At 38.7% G+C, this 20799-nt stretch overlaps 1 protein-coding gene across 3 annotated transcripts in view; it reads left to right on the plus strand.

Annotated features, from left to right (window-relative positions):
- The window catches only part of GPHN (gephyrin), a 437816-nt gene that overhangs the window by 414815 nt on the left and 2202 nt on the right, over positions 1–20799 (plus strand). For all 3 annotated transcript variants that reach the window (XM_045201246.3, XM_071222011.1, XM_024568512.4), the window contains 4 exons: positions 2772–2845; positions 6969–7033; positions 9788–9891; positions 20100–20196. In XM_045201246.3, coding sequence (XP_045057181.1) covers positions 2772–2845; positions 6969–7033; positions 9788–9891; positions 20100–20196 — 340 coding nt within the window. The remainder of the gene's footprint in view (positions 1–2771; positions 2846–6968; positions 7034–9787; positions 9892–20099; positions 20197–20799) is intronic.

The raw sequence follows: 20799 nt of genomic DNA on the forward strand, positions 1-20799 counted from the left end.
TGGCAGAGTTTTCCAAAACCAATAAAAGATATCAAGTCAGAAATTCAAGGAGCTCTGCTAATCTCAAGTAGGATAAATACAAAGAAACCATACTTAAGTAATTATACCAAAAGTACTGAAAGCCAAGGACAAAGAAAATCGTACCAAAGGGAACATTTCCTTCAAATGACCAACAATAAAACTAGCAGAAATGACTTAAGCGGAAAGGATGGACTCAGAAAACACTGGAATGGCATCTGTAAAGTGCACAGGAAAATAACTGCCTGTGTGGAACTGTGTATCCAGCAGAAATTTCCTTCAAAAATTAAGATAAAAACCTTTTTAGTCAACCAAACACTGAGCAGACCTACACTAAAGGGAGTGTTTTAGGCAGAAAGATTATGGAAGCAATGAAATTCAGAAAGGACTGAAGAGCAAAAGAAAAAAAGAAAGGGTTATTGTGTAGGTAAATATAAATGAGTATTGATTGTATAACATAGTAATGCCTTGTGAGATTTTAAATATAAAACATAAATATAGAATATATATCATCTGTATAGTATATAGAGAAAAGATAGGTATAATATTTAAGATGTATACAAACTTTGTGGTACATTATAGAGCAAAAAGCAGAGGAGTAAGTGGAGTTAACATGTTTTAACTTTCTTGTGTTTTCTGAGAAGTGATAAAACTACCAAATTATGATAGACTGTGATAAGTCAAGAATACATATTGTAATCTCTAAAATAATAATAAAAGATTGTGTAACTAACAAGCTTATAGAAGGGAAAGAAATTAAAATAACAAAAAAATTGGTGAATCCAAAAGAAGGAATGAAAGAAGAAGAAAAGGAAATAAAAACATAAATGACAAATAGGAAAAAAATAGTAGGGTGATAGTTTTAAACCCAAATATAGCAGTAATTATATTAAATGCAAGTGGACTAAACCCTTCAGTTAAAAATCGACACTCTGCATTTAAATAAACAATGAATTGTATGATACTTATAAACACACCTAATTTAAGAACACAGCTAATTGAAAGTAAAAGATTAGGAAAAATCACAGTGAAAGATAGTTGATGTGGCTATATTGATATCAGAGAAAAGGGGGGTAAAAAAGATTATTAGATATTAGGAGGGACATTTCATATATGTAAATTGATCAGTGCATCAGGAAAATATAACATTTCTAAATTTATTGCATCTAATAAGATACCCTTGAAAAAGATAAATAACATCATCCAGCCCAGAAATTGAGGGGAGGCTGAGGTGACTGGGACTCAGATAAGGGTGGGGTGGAGGAAAGAGGATGGTACAAAAAAGTATTCCGGACAGAAGGAAGAATATTTTTAAAAACTGGAGGCAAGAAAGCTTTAAAAACTGAAACCTGTATAGTCTTCCTGGGAGGGAGAAGGGGTAGATTGAGATCGATCGATAGATTGAGGAGTGGGACTGAGTGGGGAGAGGATTGCCTGATGAGAGCAATGATTGCTAAACGAGAGCTAGAAAACACAAGAATTGCAGGTGGTATTTAAAAGATGAGGCTTCTTCCTGGAAACCAGGAAGTTCCTTTTTTTATTGTTGTTCTATTAGAGTTGTCCCAATTTCCCCCTGTTGTTCTCCCCTGCTCTGCCCACTCCCCCAACCATCCTCCACCCCCTCTCCCACAGTCATCCCCACCCTGTTGTCCCTTGTCCATGGGTCATTTATACTTGTTCTTTAACTAACTTGAAGTGCTATGTAGAGACCTGATGAGAATTGTTTTCAGGAGATAACTTACTACTGTGGGGGGCAGTGGATGAGTGGAGGAGGGTGGCACTGCTGGCAGAGAGATCTGTTTCAATACTCCAGGTGAAGTCAGCCAACACTCACCTGTACAGATGGAGAGAGGGGAACTAATTTTAAAATTTTAGTGACCCACAGCTTGTGCAGTATTTCAAATTTTACTAGATTACTAGATTCACCCTTGGATTGCTGGTCAAGAAATTCAACAACAGATCAAGAGGTTGAGAAATTTTAAGGACTGCAGCTTTTTTTTCTTTCTGTCTGCAGAACAAACTGCTGGGCAGTGTTGCTTTCATTTCCAAAGATCTGGTTCTGTCAGTTAACTTTGGGTTGGCCATAACCATAGGTTGGTCTGTTTTCATTAGCAATTGTGCTAACAATTAAACTCCCTTTGCTTTCTGTTTAAAGCACCATCCTATTTTTCATTTTTGTTGGTTTAATTAGAATTGACAATCTGTAGGTAACGCCCAAGTCTCTCCTGAAGGAATGTACATTATTTTAAACCCATTAAGCGGATTAGTATAGGATACATACATGTCACTTCCCTTCCAGGCACAACTTCTTACGCCATAATTTGTTAACATCCTGTCTTGAGCATAAAATTCTGTCTTAAAAGAGAGAGGTGGAAGAGGGTGTAGGGGAATAAATGGTAATGAAAAAAATACAATAAAAATTCTTCGTGAGAAAAAAAAAGAGACAACAACCTATCAAGTTACGATTTACCTGTTAGTGTACTTATTTGGCTTATTATCTAAGTACTCCTACCAGGATCCCCTGTACCTAGGTTGGTGCTCAGCATACAACAAGTGCTCAGTAAATATAAATATTGAATGAGTAAATGAAGGACTGAGGAATGAAGGAATATTTGTCTTAAGCAAGTCAACTTCACTGAAATAAGATGGTTTTTTATTGTAATCTTATAAATTCATTTTATCTTCATTTAAAGTTTCGAAAGCCCGGTATTGGAACGTGTCTGAAAGTAAAGTGGTTATTTTTGTGTTTGCAGGACTATCTCAAGCAGGTGCTGGACATCGACCTTCACGCACAGATCCATTTTGGCAGGGTTTTTATGAAACCAGGGTATGAAATACTCTCATTCTCTCATATATGGGGTTACTTTGGCTTGCTCTGACTAACGAGGCTTTAAATGCTTTCTTTTTATATATTCTGTTATGGATTATATATTCTAATAAAAGAAATATGACAGTATTAGAATTCTTTGCACAAGAGTAGCTTCTATCTGAAATGTGAATTCATCTTCCTTATGAATCACTGAGTTTGCTATAAATAAAGCAAAGCAACTTTCCAAACCTTTTTCTCCTTAATTCCCATGTCTGTTTCTCTGTTTTTCTTTTTCTCCCTCTCCATGCTGATTCTTTGTCTGTCTTTAAAACCTCTTTTAATATGAAAAGGCTCAAACATGTACAAAAGTAGGGAGTACAGCAAACCCCCCATGAACCCATCACCCAGCTTCTGTAACTATCAACATTTTTTCATAATTGTTTTATCAGCCTCATCCCTCCCTTTTGGGGGGACAGAGGGCTGGATTATTTTAAAGCAAATTCTAGAAATTTCATTTTCATATACATCTCAAGTAATAACAGCATCAACAGCAGTGTTCTCCTGTGTAATCACCATGGTATTACCTCACCTAACAAAATAAATAAGAATACCTTAATATCTAATACCCTTATCATATTCAAAACTTTCCTGTGTGTCAAGAAAAAGAATGCCTTCTCATAATTGTTTTGGTTGAATTAGAATTCAAGTGAGTTCACTCATGGTATTTGCCTGCTAAAGCATATTTACTGCCCCTCCCTTTTTTGTCAGGCCATTGACTTGGTAAGGAAACCGAATCATTTGTTCGGTTTCCTAAACGAATGGACTTAGCTGATTCTTTGCTTGTGCTGGTGTTTAATTTGTTCCACTCTCTCCAGGATATTCTATAGACTGGAAATTAGGTCTGAAGTCTCGATGAGATTGAAATTCAACTTTTTTTCCTTTTCATGCATACTTCCTAAGTAGGATTTCATACTGCTTCTAACTGCCTCCCAGGAGGAAAGAAAAATAACCAAATGCCAAGATCTTGCACATATCCTAAAAACTTAATAACTTTAAGGAATGACTGATAGAGGTTCTGAAGTCAATTGTAAATCCTGAAAGAATGCCAAACGTTGATGTTGATGAAATCTTTGTGGCCACGCCTTCAAGCAATAGTCTGGCTATTCAGACCACTTTCATTCCCTGTTCAAAGGCTCAGTGTGTGGGCGGGCTTTCCAGCACGCTGTCAGGGACAGCAGTAGTGATGCTTCAGTTCAGAAATATACTCTGACGGGTGCTCATATGAACCCTAGGAGAGAGGAGAGGTGAGACTTACCGGCTGTTATGAGCTATGGGAACTATTAGCATATTCCAGAAGCCTTTCTTAAGTGTCAGGCTAGCCCTCACAAATCTCCCTGACTTACTGCTTACTCACGTCAGCTCTGGGACAGAGATCAGGCTTTTGCCATTTTAAGTGTGAGGTTAAGATTATCCCTAAAGCTTTCTTTACAACTTGATAGACTTTAGAATGCTTGGCGTTTCATTTCAGTAGTTGCCCCAATATAGCTGCCATTGACAATGTTCTTTTATTATTGGAATTACTGCATTTGGATCATTCTTATTAAAAATATTTTACCTTAGACAAACATTGCTATGCTGTGGGTGCACAGGCTTTCTTATTTTTCTGTCTCTGTGAGCAGTACTAACTTGATAGAGTACAGAGGACATCCCAAAAGCATGTCAGTGTGCTTCTAACTAATCCCTAAAATTAGATGGTTATTCCCTTTGCAGTGAGGCAGAAGCTGGTAATCTTGACCCCACTGCTAGAAGAGAATTATTTGTGTAATATATATCATTTCAATCAATCTCAGCACCTATGATGTATAATTTTGGTACTCTTTATTTTCAGTCTTTTATTTATCAGTTGCCTCAACTTTAGGAGTTCATCAGCCCCTAATGCTTATTCTCCTCACTGAAAGTCATAGCCCTCGGGGACTACAGTCACTGTAGACATTCTGTTGTAGTCGGAGCTCAGGAGAATTGAACAATAAGTGCTGAGCTCCAAGGAAACGGCTTCCCAGAGCTTAGAAGAAAACAACTCTGCGGTCGAGCAGCAGGACACTTGTGATAGTGACGCATGGCAACAGAATGTGTTCTCGTAGTCCAGTCTTTTTTAAGTGAGTGCCTTTAGGGAAGTCACAGTGCCTGTCTGCAGGGTGCACAAGATGATTTAAATTGGCTCTAAGTCCAGTAGAAGGAAAGTGTTACACATTCCCTCCTCACTCTTATTATGTGTGTTAGTTTGCTGTAATAAAGTGGCTTGGAAGTTTTAATGGGCTTCCTTTACTTGGCCAGAATTTTATACTTGTCTAAAGATAAGATTTTAAAAGTAATTGCTGCTTAGTAGAAAAGAACAAATATAAAAGCTCAAGAACAATTTAGCCTTGCTCTTCCCACATACAGTGCTTTCAGAATGTAATTAACTTCTTTCATTTTAGACACAGAGACACTAAAAAGAAAAAAAGCATCTGGAGTATTATCAACCAGATCTACCAATCACAGTTTTAATGGGTCATCTGCAGTGAACATAGCTGTTTTCAAGGATGTATCTTGGAAATTATTTTCATCACACAGTAGCGATCATTGCCAAGTAACCTGTACGTAAATCAGTACGACAACCTAATCTCGTTCTTCTAGAATACAGCAAAGAAGCAAAAAGTAAGCAAAAAGCCCTCAGAGTCGCCAAAAACAGGTGTCACACAGTCCATAGACAGCATACCCTGTCTATGCGAGAGGAGAGCCTCATCAAATTAGGAGCCATACAGTTAGACAAACCTTGGTTCAAATCTTTGTTTCCTCACTTAGTAGCTAAGTGATTTGGGGCAGATTGCTTAATCTCTCTGAGTCCTAATTTCCTCATCTGTAAAATGGGATGAATAATTCCATTTAATTTTCAAGCAATCTCATGAGGTGACAGTAATTTTCACCTCATGAGATTGCTTGAAAATTAAATGAAATAATGGATGTTGTGCACAGATGTTTCTTTTAAAATAGTGACTTTTATTATTGCTATTAGCATTATCATTCTAACAATATAACTATTACTACTACTCTCTGGTTCCCAAACCTAAATCAGGCTTTAGGGGTTGAGATGATGGCAGTCTAGCATTAAGGGCAGCCACAGAAAAACACGGGTAAAAAGACCAGAAACAACAACTGTAGAAACACAGCAGGGTCTGGTGTGGGGTTAGGGTCTTTCAGTGAAAAGGAGAGTAGAATAAGTTCATAATGATGTGTGAATCATCAAAAAACATTATTGCTAACGATAATGAGTGAGTGACCCATTTTTGAATGACCAACCTGCAAAAACAGTAAAAATAAAAGTAATTTGGGTGCTTAAAAACATAATTTTCCAACTAAATGGAAATTTCAACATTCCCTAAGGATTCTATATCACTCAAGTTTCATTAATATAATGAGAATTGTAGCTGAAATTCTGTATAAAGGGTAATCAATAGAAAAAAAATCACTCTTCTTAGCTGCCCCCCTCCTCCATGCCTCTCACACTCCTTCCTCTCCATACCCCTCATGCTAAGGATTCCTGTCAGAATCTTGAGGAAGCATAATTTGAGAATTTTTTTAAATTGCTATTGTTTTAATTTTGTTCTGGTCAAAACACTCCTTTCATAGGAGGAAGATTCTTATGTTTATTGCTAAGTACCGTTTTAAAGGGTTGAGAAATGCTCATATTGAGCAATAGGCAGTTATCTGATAGGCACGTATTACTAAGTAGTCTCCTTATAATAAGAATGATTGTTTGGAATCTCCAGCAACCGTAATATAGACGCCATTAGCCAGATGGGTGGAGAAACCCCAGGGCCTGGTATACTCGTGCAGGACACTGGCAGGAGCGGGGAGGGTAAGCTACAGGAAACGGGGGAGTTTGGTCACTTAGGAACAGTAGATGCTAAAAATAAATTAATTTAAGTGCTCTTGAAACACTGCAGGGTATAAAGGTTGAAAGAATCAACAGAAAAGTATTTTTATATGATGAAAAAGTATTTTTATCTCTGTATGGAGAGCCCCATAACAAGAAAACCGGAGCACCGAATTTACTCATCATACTACTTTGCAGTCACTAACCACCTCTTTTTTTCTCCAGACTGCCAACAACATTTGCAACTTTGGATATTGATGGTGTAAGAAAAATAATTTTTGCACTACCAGGTAAGAATAATTTAAATAGTTTATTTTGCCTTTTCTGATTAAAAACAGACCAAGTTTTTTTGAATCCCAGGTGACCAGTATCCTGTCAGACACTTGATTTGGGTCTGAAAGACCCGGGCTCAAGTCCCAGCTTTCCTTACTTGGAAAAATCACTTAACCTCACTGAAGGTGTTTCTTCATCTCTGCAGTGGGGCTCATATCGACTTCACAGGGTTGGTGTGAAAGCCGGATGAGATCGTCTCTTCCAGAGACATTCCGAGTGTTGGCTGTCCCTGGAAGTTTCTGGGGCACCTGCTTTTCCCTATAGGAAAGCGGTCAAAGCTAGCAGTCTGACCACATCCCACAGCTGGAAGTATCGTACTCAAGGGGCCAGAGGGCCGGGAATCACCCACACGCAAATGCTAGAACCAAAAATAAATTTCAAAATAGAGATATAAAGAAAAGAAAGCGGGCAGGAAAAAATGTAGAACTTTAGAATCATTTTTAAAGCTCCAACATATAAGCATAAAAGAGATTAGATTTCTATCATATAGGAAACTTTAAGAGAGAGCACATGTAAGTTAAGAAGTCTTCAAAATTTACCTGCAGCATAGAACTCCTTAGGGCCTTTAATGTGTCCTTAGATAGTCTAAAAACCATTACGTGAAAAAATATGAGCCTCCTTCTAGCTTTAATTTGCCTGGAAGACACTGCAGACTATCACTGACACGTATAAAAAAGGCTGTTGGAGTGGAGGCCTCATTCACCGTTATCAAGGAAGTATTGTTTATCTACCAAAGGAGTTTTTTAAAATAATCTATACTCAAATGGATACTTTAATTTGAAATTCTCTCTGCTCAGCCTGAATAAACCAAAAGAGGACAGCAACTGATTGTTCAGATTGTAGAAGCAGCAAAGAGGTTCCCTTACAAGGATTTTAAAATTCAGAATTGTATTTCTGCTGTCCCAAGGGCCATGCATTTAAACCCATTACTAATCTTGGTAAGTTTTAACGCAGTTTAAAAGTTTTGTGTATCGACCTGCTATTTTCGTACCTTCTTAAAATTACTGTATAACACATGTTCACTATGAAAACATTAGAAAATACTGGTAAGCATTAAGAAATGTTATCCATAATCTCCCTTTTTTTTTTAAATAACCACTATTTCCAATTTTTATATCAGTCTTTCCAGTCCTATTTTTATAGAGTAATTTTATAAAGCAATAGAAATTACAGGAATTCTGTAATCATTGTTAAATGAACAGTAGCAGGAATTTTTTTCCAGAAAAATTTCCATCTATTTGTATTTTGAGGCAAGGGAAAAGCAATTTATTCTTACTGAGAGTCTGCTGTTCTGTTGGACAACTCATTTTTCTGTTGAAATAATAAGTATCACTCATTAAAAGTGATAATAAGTATCACACAACTTAAAAAGTCTATTCTTAACTACTTTTGTAGGTAGAAGAAAATTAAAGGTATGGTTTTAGCTAATAATAGACTAAACTCACCATTGCCTTTTACTTTAACCATACAATTAGCAGCACATAGCCAGGCCAAGGGAACCTAAAAACCTAATAGCCCATCATCTATCCCCAGTGTATGCATATATATGCACATACAGCTGTATAAACGTATTAATAGAATTAGAACTTGAGAACCAGAAGAGATACTGAGAATCATGTAGTGCACCCTTTTGTTCTATGAACGAGTTCATTAAACTCAGAAAGGTCTGGAACCAACTATGGTCACACAGCTTAGTTAGTTTGAGTGCCACAAAAGAAACTAAACCGGTTATTCTCTGCCCAGTCATTTATTTCATAGCCCACCTTCCCTCCTTAACCTATTCCCCAGATTTCTTCTTGCAGAGGTACAATTGAACGTCTCAAATTTTGTTTATAACTCTAAAAGAACTTGGGGTTCATCTTAGTCTGCTCAGGCTGCCATAATAGAATATGGCACTAGATGACCGGATGACAGATAACAGAAATTTATTTCCTCCCAGTTTTGGAAGCTGGGCATCTACAGGCCAGATGCAGGCAAGGATCGTTTCTAGCGAGGTTTTTCTTCCTGGCTTACAGACGGCGCCTTCCCACTGAGCCCTCGCGTGGCCTTTCCGCTGTGCACGTCCACTCCTGGTCTTTCTCTCTCTTCCTCTCTTCTATTGAATTAGGGCCCCACCCTGATGACCTCATTTCATTTTCCTACCTCTCGAACGGTCCCATCTCCAAATAAAGTCACGTTGGGGGTTAAGACATCAAAAATGAATGGGAGGAGAAACAACACAATTCAGTCCATGTAGTGTGTATCTTCAAGTCTTTCACATTTTAAATCACTCAGTTTTATTTTTTTAATTTAAAGAAATGTCCAGGTAGAAGGGATTATGGATAAATTTCTTTATGCTTATCCTACGTTCTAATATTTTTTTGTACTGACATGTATTACTATGGAAATTTTTAAAATAGCAAGTAGAAATGGCTTTCAATTTACCAAGATTAGTAATGGCTTTCAACGTGTAGCTCCAGAAAAGTAGAAATAAATAGTGTTAAACAGCTTCTTAAACATCAGAAGTTTCACTGCTAAACCCAAAAGTTTGCACCCTGTGTGGCATTTGGTTGGCTACAGTTCTATTCTGGCATCCTTTTGGGTTTAAGGTGATTCCGAAGAGAAAGACTACATCACTTCACTCCTCTATGATACCTGAAGGTATAGACAGTCACAATTATTTGGCAATTTTTTATGTGTATACTATAAATAACTGCTTGGTTGACTTTCAGGGAATCCTGTGTCAGCCGTGGTCACCTGCAACCTCTTTGTGGTGCCTGCACTGAGAAAGATGCAGGGCATCTTGGACCCTCGGCCAACCATCATCAAAGCCAGGGTAAGGTAACAACCATGGACTGAAATTAAAGCCTATAACACAGAAGGACATGATCTAGATCCAGAAATATCTAGAATTGTGTATTAGTTTTGAAAGTAGAGAGGAAAGGGTCACTTTCATTCCCTGCCCACATTACTCCATGGGTTCCAGCGTGAATAATTTTCTTCAGCACGCAGCCCGGGTGGGAGTGGAGATATAGTGACAGAACTGTCCATAGGCGTGGCGGGCACTAACCTAACACTAAACCTACATGCAAGGAGGGACAGGAATTCCCTTTCCCCTGTGTAAACTCACAGAGGACAGCGATTTACCCACTTACTTTTTCCGTAACCTCACTGATAAATTTTAAGAGACATAGGACTAAAAAGAGACTCTAGTGAATCAGAAGGAAAGGGTGACCGTTTTGTCTGGAAGAGGACTACCAAGGCTGAGGAATTATACGTACAGTAAAAGCCACTTGGAAATTAGAGTCCCCTTCTCTACCACCACTAGCTTCTATTTGATTTACTACTACACAACTAATTATATAACACACGCTCTATAACTAATGAAGAGTTGTATTGGAAATATAAACTGCAGTACCAAACCATGGCTTTTTTAAAGCTTTATTGAGGTATAATTTATATACAAAAATTGCACATATGTAATAGACGTTTTCATGTGTCTGGACGTGTGCATACACCCATGATATCATCACCACCATCGAGTACCGAGCATATCCAGCACCTCCAGAAACATCCGTGTGTTATTACTGGTTTGGTTTGTTTGTTTCGTGGTAAGAACATTTAGCATGAGAACTGTCCTCTGCATTTTGAAGTCCACAATATCCTATTACTAACCACATGTTATACAGCAAGTCTCTAGAACTCGTTCACCTTGTATAACGAAACTTTATATCCATTGAGCAAAAATTTCCCATTTCCTTCTCCCCTTAGGCCCTGGTAACCAACGCTCTATTCTCTGCTTCTGTGAGGTTGGGTATTTTAGATGCCACATAGAAGCAGAATGGTGCAGCACTTGTCTTTTTGTGACTAACTTATTTCACATAGAATAATGTACTCTAGGTTTGTGCATGTTACCAGAAATTTTTCTTAAGCTGAATAATATTTCAGTGTATGTATGCACCACATCTTCCTTATCCTTTCATCCGTGGAGTACATCCGGGTTGTTTCCATATCATGGTTATCATGAACAATGCTACAATGAACATGGGGATACAGGTATCGCTTTCATTTCAATTTTTTTGGACATATACCCAGAAGTGGAATTGCTGGGTCATGTGGTAGCTCTACTTTTAATTTTTTGAGGAGCCTTTATGCTGCTTTTCATAGTGATTGTACCATTCTACATTCTCACTAACAGTTTATAAGAGTTCCAATTTCTCCGCATCCTCATGATTACTTACTGTCTTTTACTGTTTTGTTTTTAATAATAACTATCCTAACAGGTTTGAAGTGATATTTAATTGTAGTATTGACCTGAATTTTTGTATTGATTAGTGATATTGAACACCCTTTCATATATGTGGTAGCCATTTATATATCTTTTTGGGGGAAATGTTTACTGAAGTCCTTTGCCCATTTTTTGAAAAGATTTTATTGATTTATTTTTAGAGAGAGGGGAAAGGAAGGAGAAAGAGAGAGAAAGAAACATCAATGTGTGGTTGCCTCTTGTGCAATCCCCACTGGGGACCTGGTCTGCAACCCAGGCATGTGCCCTGACTGGGAATCGAACCAGCAATGCTTTGGTTCACAGGCACACACTCAATCCACTGAGCTACACCAGCCAGGGCTGAAGTCCTTTGCCCATTTTTAATCAAATTATTTGGTTTTTGCTATTGAGTTTTAAGAGATTCTTATATATTTGGGGTATTAACCACTCATTAGTTGCATGGTTTGCAAATATTTTCTCCAATTTCATAGGTTGCCTTTTCACTCTGTTGATTGTTTCCTTGGCTGTGCAGAAGTTTTTTAATTTGACGTAGTCACACTTGGTGACTTTTGGATTTGTTGCCTGTGCTTTTGGTTTCAAATCCAAGAAGTCATTGCTAAGACCAATGTCAAGAAGCCTTTCTCCTGTGTTTTCTTATAGGAGTTTTATAGTTTCAGGTCTCACATTTAAGACTTTAATCCATTTTGAGTTGATTTTTGTGCATTGTATAAGAATCCAATTTTTTTCTTTTGAATGTAAATATATACTTCTCCCAGTACCCAAACCATTACTTTTCAAGAGCTCTTAATAATTCAGATATGACAGAATGCTATGATTGGTTCACAGGAAGAATATAAAATATAAAAGTAAAAGGAAATGTTAAAAAAATATTATTCTGAGAATATACAGGATAAAAAACATTAAGAAAATCTAAGCTTCAGATGTTTTAATACTGGCCTTCTAAATACCGAGATGTCTAGACTAGTATATAAAGGAGATATTCTCCTTAAAATTTCAGTACAAGTTCAACTAGATATTTCTGAAATCAGTTTCTTTAGTTTTTTTCAATAATCACAGTGGTAGTCTTATTTTAAATTAAGTGGAAAAGGAGATAAAAAGCCATTAGTGATTCCAACCAAATCAAAAGGTCAGAGCCATGAAACTTAGATTTCGACATTTAAATCAGAAATTCTGAATTTTTCCAGTTTTCGTATTTGCTAAATTTAGCAAATAGGGAAAACCCATACTGTTATAAGAGAAAGAAAGAGGACTTCTCTTTAACTTTGCAAAGTTACTATGAATCTTCTTATTTATTTCTCATTTTTGACATCACCATCTCTTCTTTAAAACTGACATTGTGGCGGTGATTTGTTCTGACAGCATAGTGCTCTGTAATCAAAGAAAGCTTAGTACATTCGTTGTTCACGGTGCTGCTCATTCCTGTCAGCCCTGCAATTGAGAACTGGCCTAAGAATCAGACAGACCCCTTCCTCCCACAGAGCAGTGTCACTGGGGCTCAGAATGAGTCATCGGTATTCTCGGCTGCTCGCCTCTTTTGTTTTAACTTCCCAAATCCCCCCACATCTTTACTGACTTAACTGCCACTTGAAAACATAATCCTGTTCACTTACTCGAAACATGGTTAAAGCTTGTTGTCTCAACTTTCTGACCATCCGAGATGCAGCTTACATGCACCTCTTATTACTGCTCTCCAAAACGTCGCCACAGTCACAGCCTCTCCTGATTCCTGCTGCTTTGGGGAAGTGGGGTGGGTCTGAAATGCTGGTGTCGGGAACTCCCACTGCTGGACTGGGATCTAGCTGTCCTGTGGGTAGGGCATGCGGTACTGTATTAAAAGGTCAGGTGTGGTTGAGATTGAAATACTCGGATTTTTAATAGGCAATCAGAAACACAATCCTAGCAATTCATCCAATAGAATTACTGACCTAAAGTTTCCACAAAAGGACATCCTATCATGTGTTTCCTTATTATCCCATCAAAGCACCCAGCACTGCCCTTGTTCTCAACTTTTTTCACCAGGAACATGCCTGAGGTAACTCCTAGTGGTAGTAACAGCTCACCTCATCGCAAGCATTGATTAAGAGAAGGAAAAGGGAAGATACTTTCATCTCCCATGGGACCAGGTCAGCATGTCCTAGGAGAGTTCAAACATGTTGGAACCTCACTTGCCAATTCTAATTTGTCCACCTTCCCTCTTCTCTTGAACATCAGTGTCCAACATGCTATAAGAACTTAATGCTTTCTGACTAATGTCATAAACAGTAAAATGCAAAGCATTTCAACAAAATGTTTATATTGTTTGAAAATTGCTAAGGTGTTTGCAGTTGTCAAGGGAAATGTGACTGTTCGTTGTGACAAAATCAGTCGTTGATCATCACATGTTACTGAATGCCTGTTATATGAGCATCTTGTAGCCTACGGATCAAACACAGATACTGAGAATGGTAGAACTGTCCACGATTTATAAGAAATACACAAATCAGTTTTAGCTTATTATTAGGAAATGAAAAAGATACCTAAGTTACAGAAATCTTGGGAAAAATGAATTTGAAACTGATCCATACCTGCATGTGCAAGGTTTTTTAAATCGCATGATAAATTTTAGACAAGTGATTTATAGGGTGAAAATCCCAAGGTCCCCTCTGGTAGACTCATGAAATTAGTGCCTCGTGACTCCCATAGCACTCCTCAAAAACTTCTGTGTGTAACTCCTTTAACCACTTGTTGGGAGCTTTGGCCAGATCCAAGTGAGGCCAAGCCCCCAGCACCCCCAGGTCCTCGAGAATGTCATCTTTGCCCTTCACCCAAATGGAATCCCCTTTGGTCATTTGTTTCCTCACAAACTTTCTTCTCCAGCCTCCGCAGCTCCTAGTCCCAACCTGTTCCCCCAAATCTTTTAGAGCTTTCACCTTCTCATTACCACCGTCAAACCCTCCAAAGACAGTCAGGTCTTCTGTTCTCTACCTCACCTCTCACCGTCACTTGCCTTATTTCTGTAATTCTGAACACCTTTATTTCTACCTCGCAACTCACACACACATCCTTTTTAATACCCAGAACTGCTCCATTTTAAAAATCACCAACTCTGACCCCTGGCTGGTGTGGCTCAGTGGATTGAGTGTTGGCCTGCAAACCAAAGGGTCACTGGTTCGATTCCCAGTTAGGGCACATGCCTGGGTTGCGGGCCAGGTCCCCAGTAGAGGGCACTCAAGAGGCAACCACAGATTGATGTTTCTCTCCCTCTCTTTCTCCTTCCTTTCCCCTCTCTCTAAAAATGAATAAATAAATAAAACCTTTTTAAAAAATCACCAACTGTGATGCACAAATTAGCAATAATGGCAAATTACCAATCAGTAGATATAAGAGAGTATAAACAACCCTATAACCCTTAAACCTTTCCCTCCGTCCATAAGCCCCTTCTGGATTTACCACTTTCCGCACCCAATCTAAATCCTGTGTTGCATCACTTCAACATTTTCCCAACACCTTCAGCTTATTTTTGCCTCTTCTTCCCTCCACTGCAACCCACTCTAAGAATCTACAAACTTCTTTGCCCTTCACTTTTATTCCAGGCCACTAGGCACAACTAACGAAGAGTAAACAGCTGTTCAAGTTAACACTTCCCATTCACAAATCTCAGCAGGGGCCAAAATTTTCTTTGGTGATTCTTGTGCATCCCACAGATCAGCTGCTGCATTCCTTACTGGTCATATTTCACTTCACCATTCTCCTAAAGCCCCTCCACCGTCCACATCCCCTGAGTTTTGTAGCCAAATGAGCCCTGGTTTGAATGATGGCTCCAACGTTTACTAGATTATAACCCTAGGCATATCTCATTGTTTCCATTCTACTAATCTTGCTTCCTCTTAAATCTTTTTTCTGTCTAACTTCAATCCTAGCAACATCACCAATTAAAATCCTCCACTGCTTCCCATGGCCGCAGGGTTAAATACAAACTGCTCCAGTGAGCGTGGAAGGCCCTCTGTCCACAGCTTCTTCTGCTTCCCATTCTGCACTGTGACCATACCGAACTCATTACTGCTTCTTCCACAGTGGACATGAGAGCCCCTGCCTCTGCCTGTGTTTATTCTCCTTCCTAGAAGGTTCTCCCCTCACCACCACCATCTCCTTTCTCAGCTTAGGAAATTCCTTAGTCATAAGACTCAGGCATCATGTCCCCTGGAAGCCTTTCTTAGTGTCCCTAAGAATGGTTGATCACTTACTTCTTCATGCCCTTTTCTACCACAATACCACATGAAACAGCTCTGTGATAATATTATTACACTGTATTTGCAATTAATTATTTGAGAATTCTTCGAGGTCACTTCTCTATAAGATGGGCAGGGAGAAAAGGAAGGATAAAATATATCTGCTTTTTTCATTAAAAATTCTGTGTTTTTAGAGCACATTTAAGTTCATAGCAAAATTACAGGAAGCACAGAGTTCCCGTAGACCTCCTGTCCTCACGCACATGCAGCCTGTCCCACTGTTGAGGTCCTGCACCGAAGCGGCACATTTATTACAATAGGTAAACCTGTTTGTCACCCGAAGTCCATAGTTTACATTAGAGTTCATGTTGGTGTCCTATGTTCTGTAGGTCTTGATAAACATATAATTACATGCATCTGTCATTATAGCATCATACAGCATAGTTTCACTGTTCTAAAAACCTTCTATGTTTTGCCTATTCATCCCTCCCTCCCCGCTAACCCTTGATCTTTTTACTGTCTCCCTGGTTTTGCCTTTTCCAGAATGTGATATAGTTGGAATCACACAGTATGTAGCCTTTTCACATTGGCTTCTTTCACTTAGTGATACACATTTGGGATTTCTTCATGTCTTCTAATGGCTTGGTAGCTCATTTCTTTTCATGCTGAATAATATCCCATTGTCTAGATGTATCACCATTTATCCATTCACTTACCGAAGGACATCTTGGTTGCTTCCAACTTTTGGCAGGTATGAATAAAGCTGCTACAAACATTAGTGTATAGACTTAGACATAAATGTTCGGTTCATTAGGTAAATACCAAGGAGCACAATTACTGGATTGTATGGTAAAAGTATGTTTTATTTTATAGAACGTGCCAAACTATTCTCCAAAGTGGCTATACCATTTTGCACTCCTATCAGCCGTGACTAAGAGTTCCTGTTCCTCCACATTCTGCACAGGGTGTGGTGTGGCCAGTGTTTTGGATTTTGGTCTTTCTAGTGGGTGTATGATGATATCTCATTGTTGTTTTAATTTGCCATTTCCTAGTGACATATGATGGTGAACACCTTTTCATATGCTTATTTACCTACATATGTAGGTAAATAAGCATAATAAGCACTGAAGATGATATATATATATATATATGTTTATATATATATGTTTATATATATATGTTTATATATATCTTATATATATATCATATATAAGATATATATATATATATCTTCTTCAGTGAGGAATCTGTTCGGGTCCTTTGCCCATTTTTTAATTGGGTGGTTTTTTTTTCTGGTTGTTTTATGAATTCTTTGTATATTTTGGATCACAGGCCTTTATCGGAATGGCCTTTTGCAAATATTTTTTCCCAGTCTGTGGCTTATCTTCTAGTTCTTTTGACCTTTTTTCCCCCAATTCTTTCCCTTAGACATTTACATCTACAGCATATCATATAATACTACACTAAATAATACAATTTCATCCCTTGAATGACTACTGTGTCAGGAAAATATGCCAAGGAAACAGAGGAAACAGTCCTAGCCCACAGCCCACTGCCCATTTTGAATGAATAGAAGTCATCAGAAGTGAAACACCGACCATTCACAATGCTTTTTCTCCAGAAGTCGTGTTTATTCATGGTACATCATTCTTGCAGGCGTTGAAGCCCGTAGTGAACAGGTGCTTCCTTAAGCTTAAGTGGTGTAAGTAATATGCCAGCACTATAATGTCAGTATGAATAAACATATTGGTTAATAAAGTGTCCTGCATTTCAGTGAAATACCATAAAACCTAATCAGTTTTATCTTTTGCTGCAAAAGGAACAGCTATTTGAGAAGCTATGAAAAACTTAATTCACTTCAATTTAATGCAACTGATTCTTGTTCCTTCAGTTAATTTAAATATCTCCTTTAAACAAACAACCCCCGTCTGTGGATGAACAAACCCGCATAGGAAAACGAAATAACCAGGACTGCAGCCGCCAGTTAGCAGTACACCTGGAAGTAGAGCCCGGCGTCAGGTATCACCTCACTGCGACATCTGTTCCGCTGCCCCACCACGGAGCAACGGCGCAGTGCTGGGCGGCTGCTTAGACACGCAGCAAGTCACACAGCCGTGCGAGCAGCTCGTGTAGTGTGGCGCTGGAGGACACACGCACACACAGGGAGAGACTGAAGAGATTTTTGCCCTGAGGCAAGCACAAAATAATTTAGGAATAATGTAAAATTAACCTCCAGTATGCATGAAATAGAATATAAACATAAGCAAGATTAAGTGAAACAGTGGAGTATGATTTAATCAAAGAAAACACTCTAGAATTAAAATTTATTCTGGATTCCAGAGGAAAAGCATGAATTGTCGGAGTGAATGATTAGATTGCTTAAAAACACAGTAAACAAAGTGGATTGAAGACAGGCTTACTTGAATCAAAATCTCCAGTTTTAACTGTATAATTTATCTAAGCAACATCTGTGTTAGTTGAATAAAGCCTTTCTAGATCATTTTAAGGTAGAGTAAATTAAATGATTATTATGCTAATAAAAATGTTAATTCTTATACACTGGAACAAGTCTTGTTTTCATTAACATTGAGCTAATCTTCGGGCTATTGTCCATAATTATATATTGTATAAACTTGTTGAAATATTACCTTTTAGGCACCTGCTAACACATTATCACATTAACTTACCAGATTTCGGTGTGATTTTTTTTTTCTTTAATATTTTTTTTATTGTTATTCAATTACAGTTGTATGCCTTTTCTCCCCATCCCTCCACCCCACCCCAGCTGAACCCACCTCCCTCCCCCACCTCCACCCTCCCCCTTGGTTTTGTCCATGTGTCCTTTATAGTAGTTCCTGTAATCCCCTCTTCCCACTGTCCCCGCCGCCCCCCCCCCCCCCGCCCTGGCTATTGTTAGATTGTTCTTAACTTCAATGTCTCTGGTTATATTTTGTTTGCTTTTTTCTTTTGTTGATTATGTTCCAGTTAAAGGTGAGATCATATGGTATTTGTCCCTCACCGCCTGGCTTATTTCACTTAGCATAATGCTCTCCAGTTTCATCCATGCTGTTGCAAAGGGTATAAGCTCCTTCTTTCTCTCTGCTGCGTAGAATTCCATTGTGTAAATATACCATAGTTTTTGGATCCACTCGTTTGCTGATGGGCACTTCGGTTGCTTCCAGTACTTGGCTATTGTAAATTGTGCTGCTATGAACATTGGGGTGCACAGGTTCTTTTGGATTGGTGTTTCAGGGTTCTTAGGGTATAATCCCAGCAGCGGAATTGCTGGGTCAAAGGGCAGTTCCATTTTTAGTTTTCTGAGGAAATTCATATTGTTTTCCACAGTGGCCTCACCAGTCTGCATTCCCACCAACAGTGCATTAGGGTTCCCTTTTCTCCGCATCCTCTCCAACATTTGTTTGTGGATTTGTTTATGTTGGCCACTCTGACTGGTGTGAGATGGTACCTCATTGTGGTTTTAATTTGCATCTCTCTGATGGCTAGTGATGCTGAGTATCTTTTCATATGTCTCTGGGCCCTCTGTATGTCTTCCTTGGAGAAGTGTCTGTTCAAGTCCTTGGCCCATTTTTTAATTGGGTTGTTTGTCTTCCTGGAGTGGAGTCGTGTGAGTTCTTTATATATTTTGGAGATCAGGCCCTTGTCTGAGGTATCATTAGCAAATATGTTTTCCCATACTGTTGTTTCTCTTTGTAATTTGGTGCTGTTTTCTTTAGCCATGCAGAAGCTTTTTATTTTGATGAGGTCCCATTTGTTTATTCTTTCCTTTATGTCTCAGATTTCCGTGTGAATTTAATAACATATTTAAAAGACAGTGGCTCCAGCTTGAAGGCTGATTGGCCGTTCTGTGTCCTGCATGTGAACTGAGGTGCCGTGATAGAAAGGACCTCATCCTTGTTAGGAGAACATGAAAGATGCCATTTCATGTCAAAGACTCATTCAGAGGAGTCCTTGTATTACCAATGATGCGGCTAAACCAAAACTTGTAGTAGGGACTACTTTAGATGTCTAGGGAGCTTGTATGTCAGTATTGGGACATTAGGCAAGTATTCAAGAGAAAAAGAAAGTAGCTCTCCCGTTTACATCAGGGATGGGTGTGTGAATGGGCAGCTCAACAGCACCTCAGTAAATACTTCCTGTATATACAGATGGATGGACCGATAGATGGGCATACAGATAAATGGGTACAGATCTTTTTTGTTGTTGTTTAGATCTGCCTCCTTTATTTTCAATGTTAAAATTTTTGAATTCATAGGTCAGAAGTACCTGTCCTCACAACCCATAGTATTACACGTCAAAAATAGACCTTACCTTTTTCGTCTGCCTTTTCCACCACTGTGAAAACCAACTTCTTGGCTCTTTTCATCCAAGCAACTCTGGACTTCCTATGTTAAGAACATAAGGTGGTAGCGATAGAAACAGATACTCACTGTTTTCCATGTCCACTGTATTCTTTGCACCTCCACCACCCTGTAGTTTAAGAAATGGTCAAGTGATCAAATTTGTTTTATTTTCCTCTTTATTCTATAGTTATCATGTGATGTGAAACTGGATCCGCGCCCAGAGTACCATCGGTGTATACTGACTTGGCATCACCAAGAACCACTGCCTTGGGCACAGAGTACAGGTTAGTCACTCACAAATGCAGGTATGTCTACGTACCAATCCTGCCGAAACACACCTTTATAAAAGAGGTCTGTCCAGAAGGTGTCCAGCCACGTAATGTGAAAAATAGATACATTCACTGAAGGAGATACAAGATACAAGAAACACTGTACATAGCACAGCGACACCTCAGTCTCCTTCAAAGTAGGCACCTTGGGACCTCACACAGTTCTCCCAATCGCCATCAGCTGCCCTGTCATATTTTCCTGAATCTTATCACTGGTCTAAAACTCTCTTCCCTTTCAAAGGTGATTTTTATTTTGGGAAAAGCCAGAAGTCATAGGGTGCCAAATCTGGGCTGTAGAGGGGCTGAGTCACCTGAGAGATTTGATGTTTTGCCAAAAAACTGCATGGGACATGACGCATGAGCAGGCACATTGTCGTGATGAAGCTGCCCATCACCAGTTGCCCATAACGTTGGCCTTCTGAGTCATCTGATAGTTTCCATGGAGGAATGTTCAAGCTTGACACACAAGTTGATGCAGATTCATTGCTCTACTGGCTCAGGCATTTTGAATGCAACAGCCACACAGTGCACATGCTCACTCAACAGTGTCTACTGCCC

The sequence above is a fragment of the Desmodus rotundus genome, chromosome 7 (genome assembly GCF_022682495.2).
Source record: "Desmodus rotundus isolate HL8 chromosome 7, HLdesRot8A.1, whole genome shotgun sequence".
Lineage (NCBI taxonomy): Eukaryota > Metazoa > Chordata > Mammalia > Chiroptera > Phyllostomidae > Desmodus > Desmodus rotundus.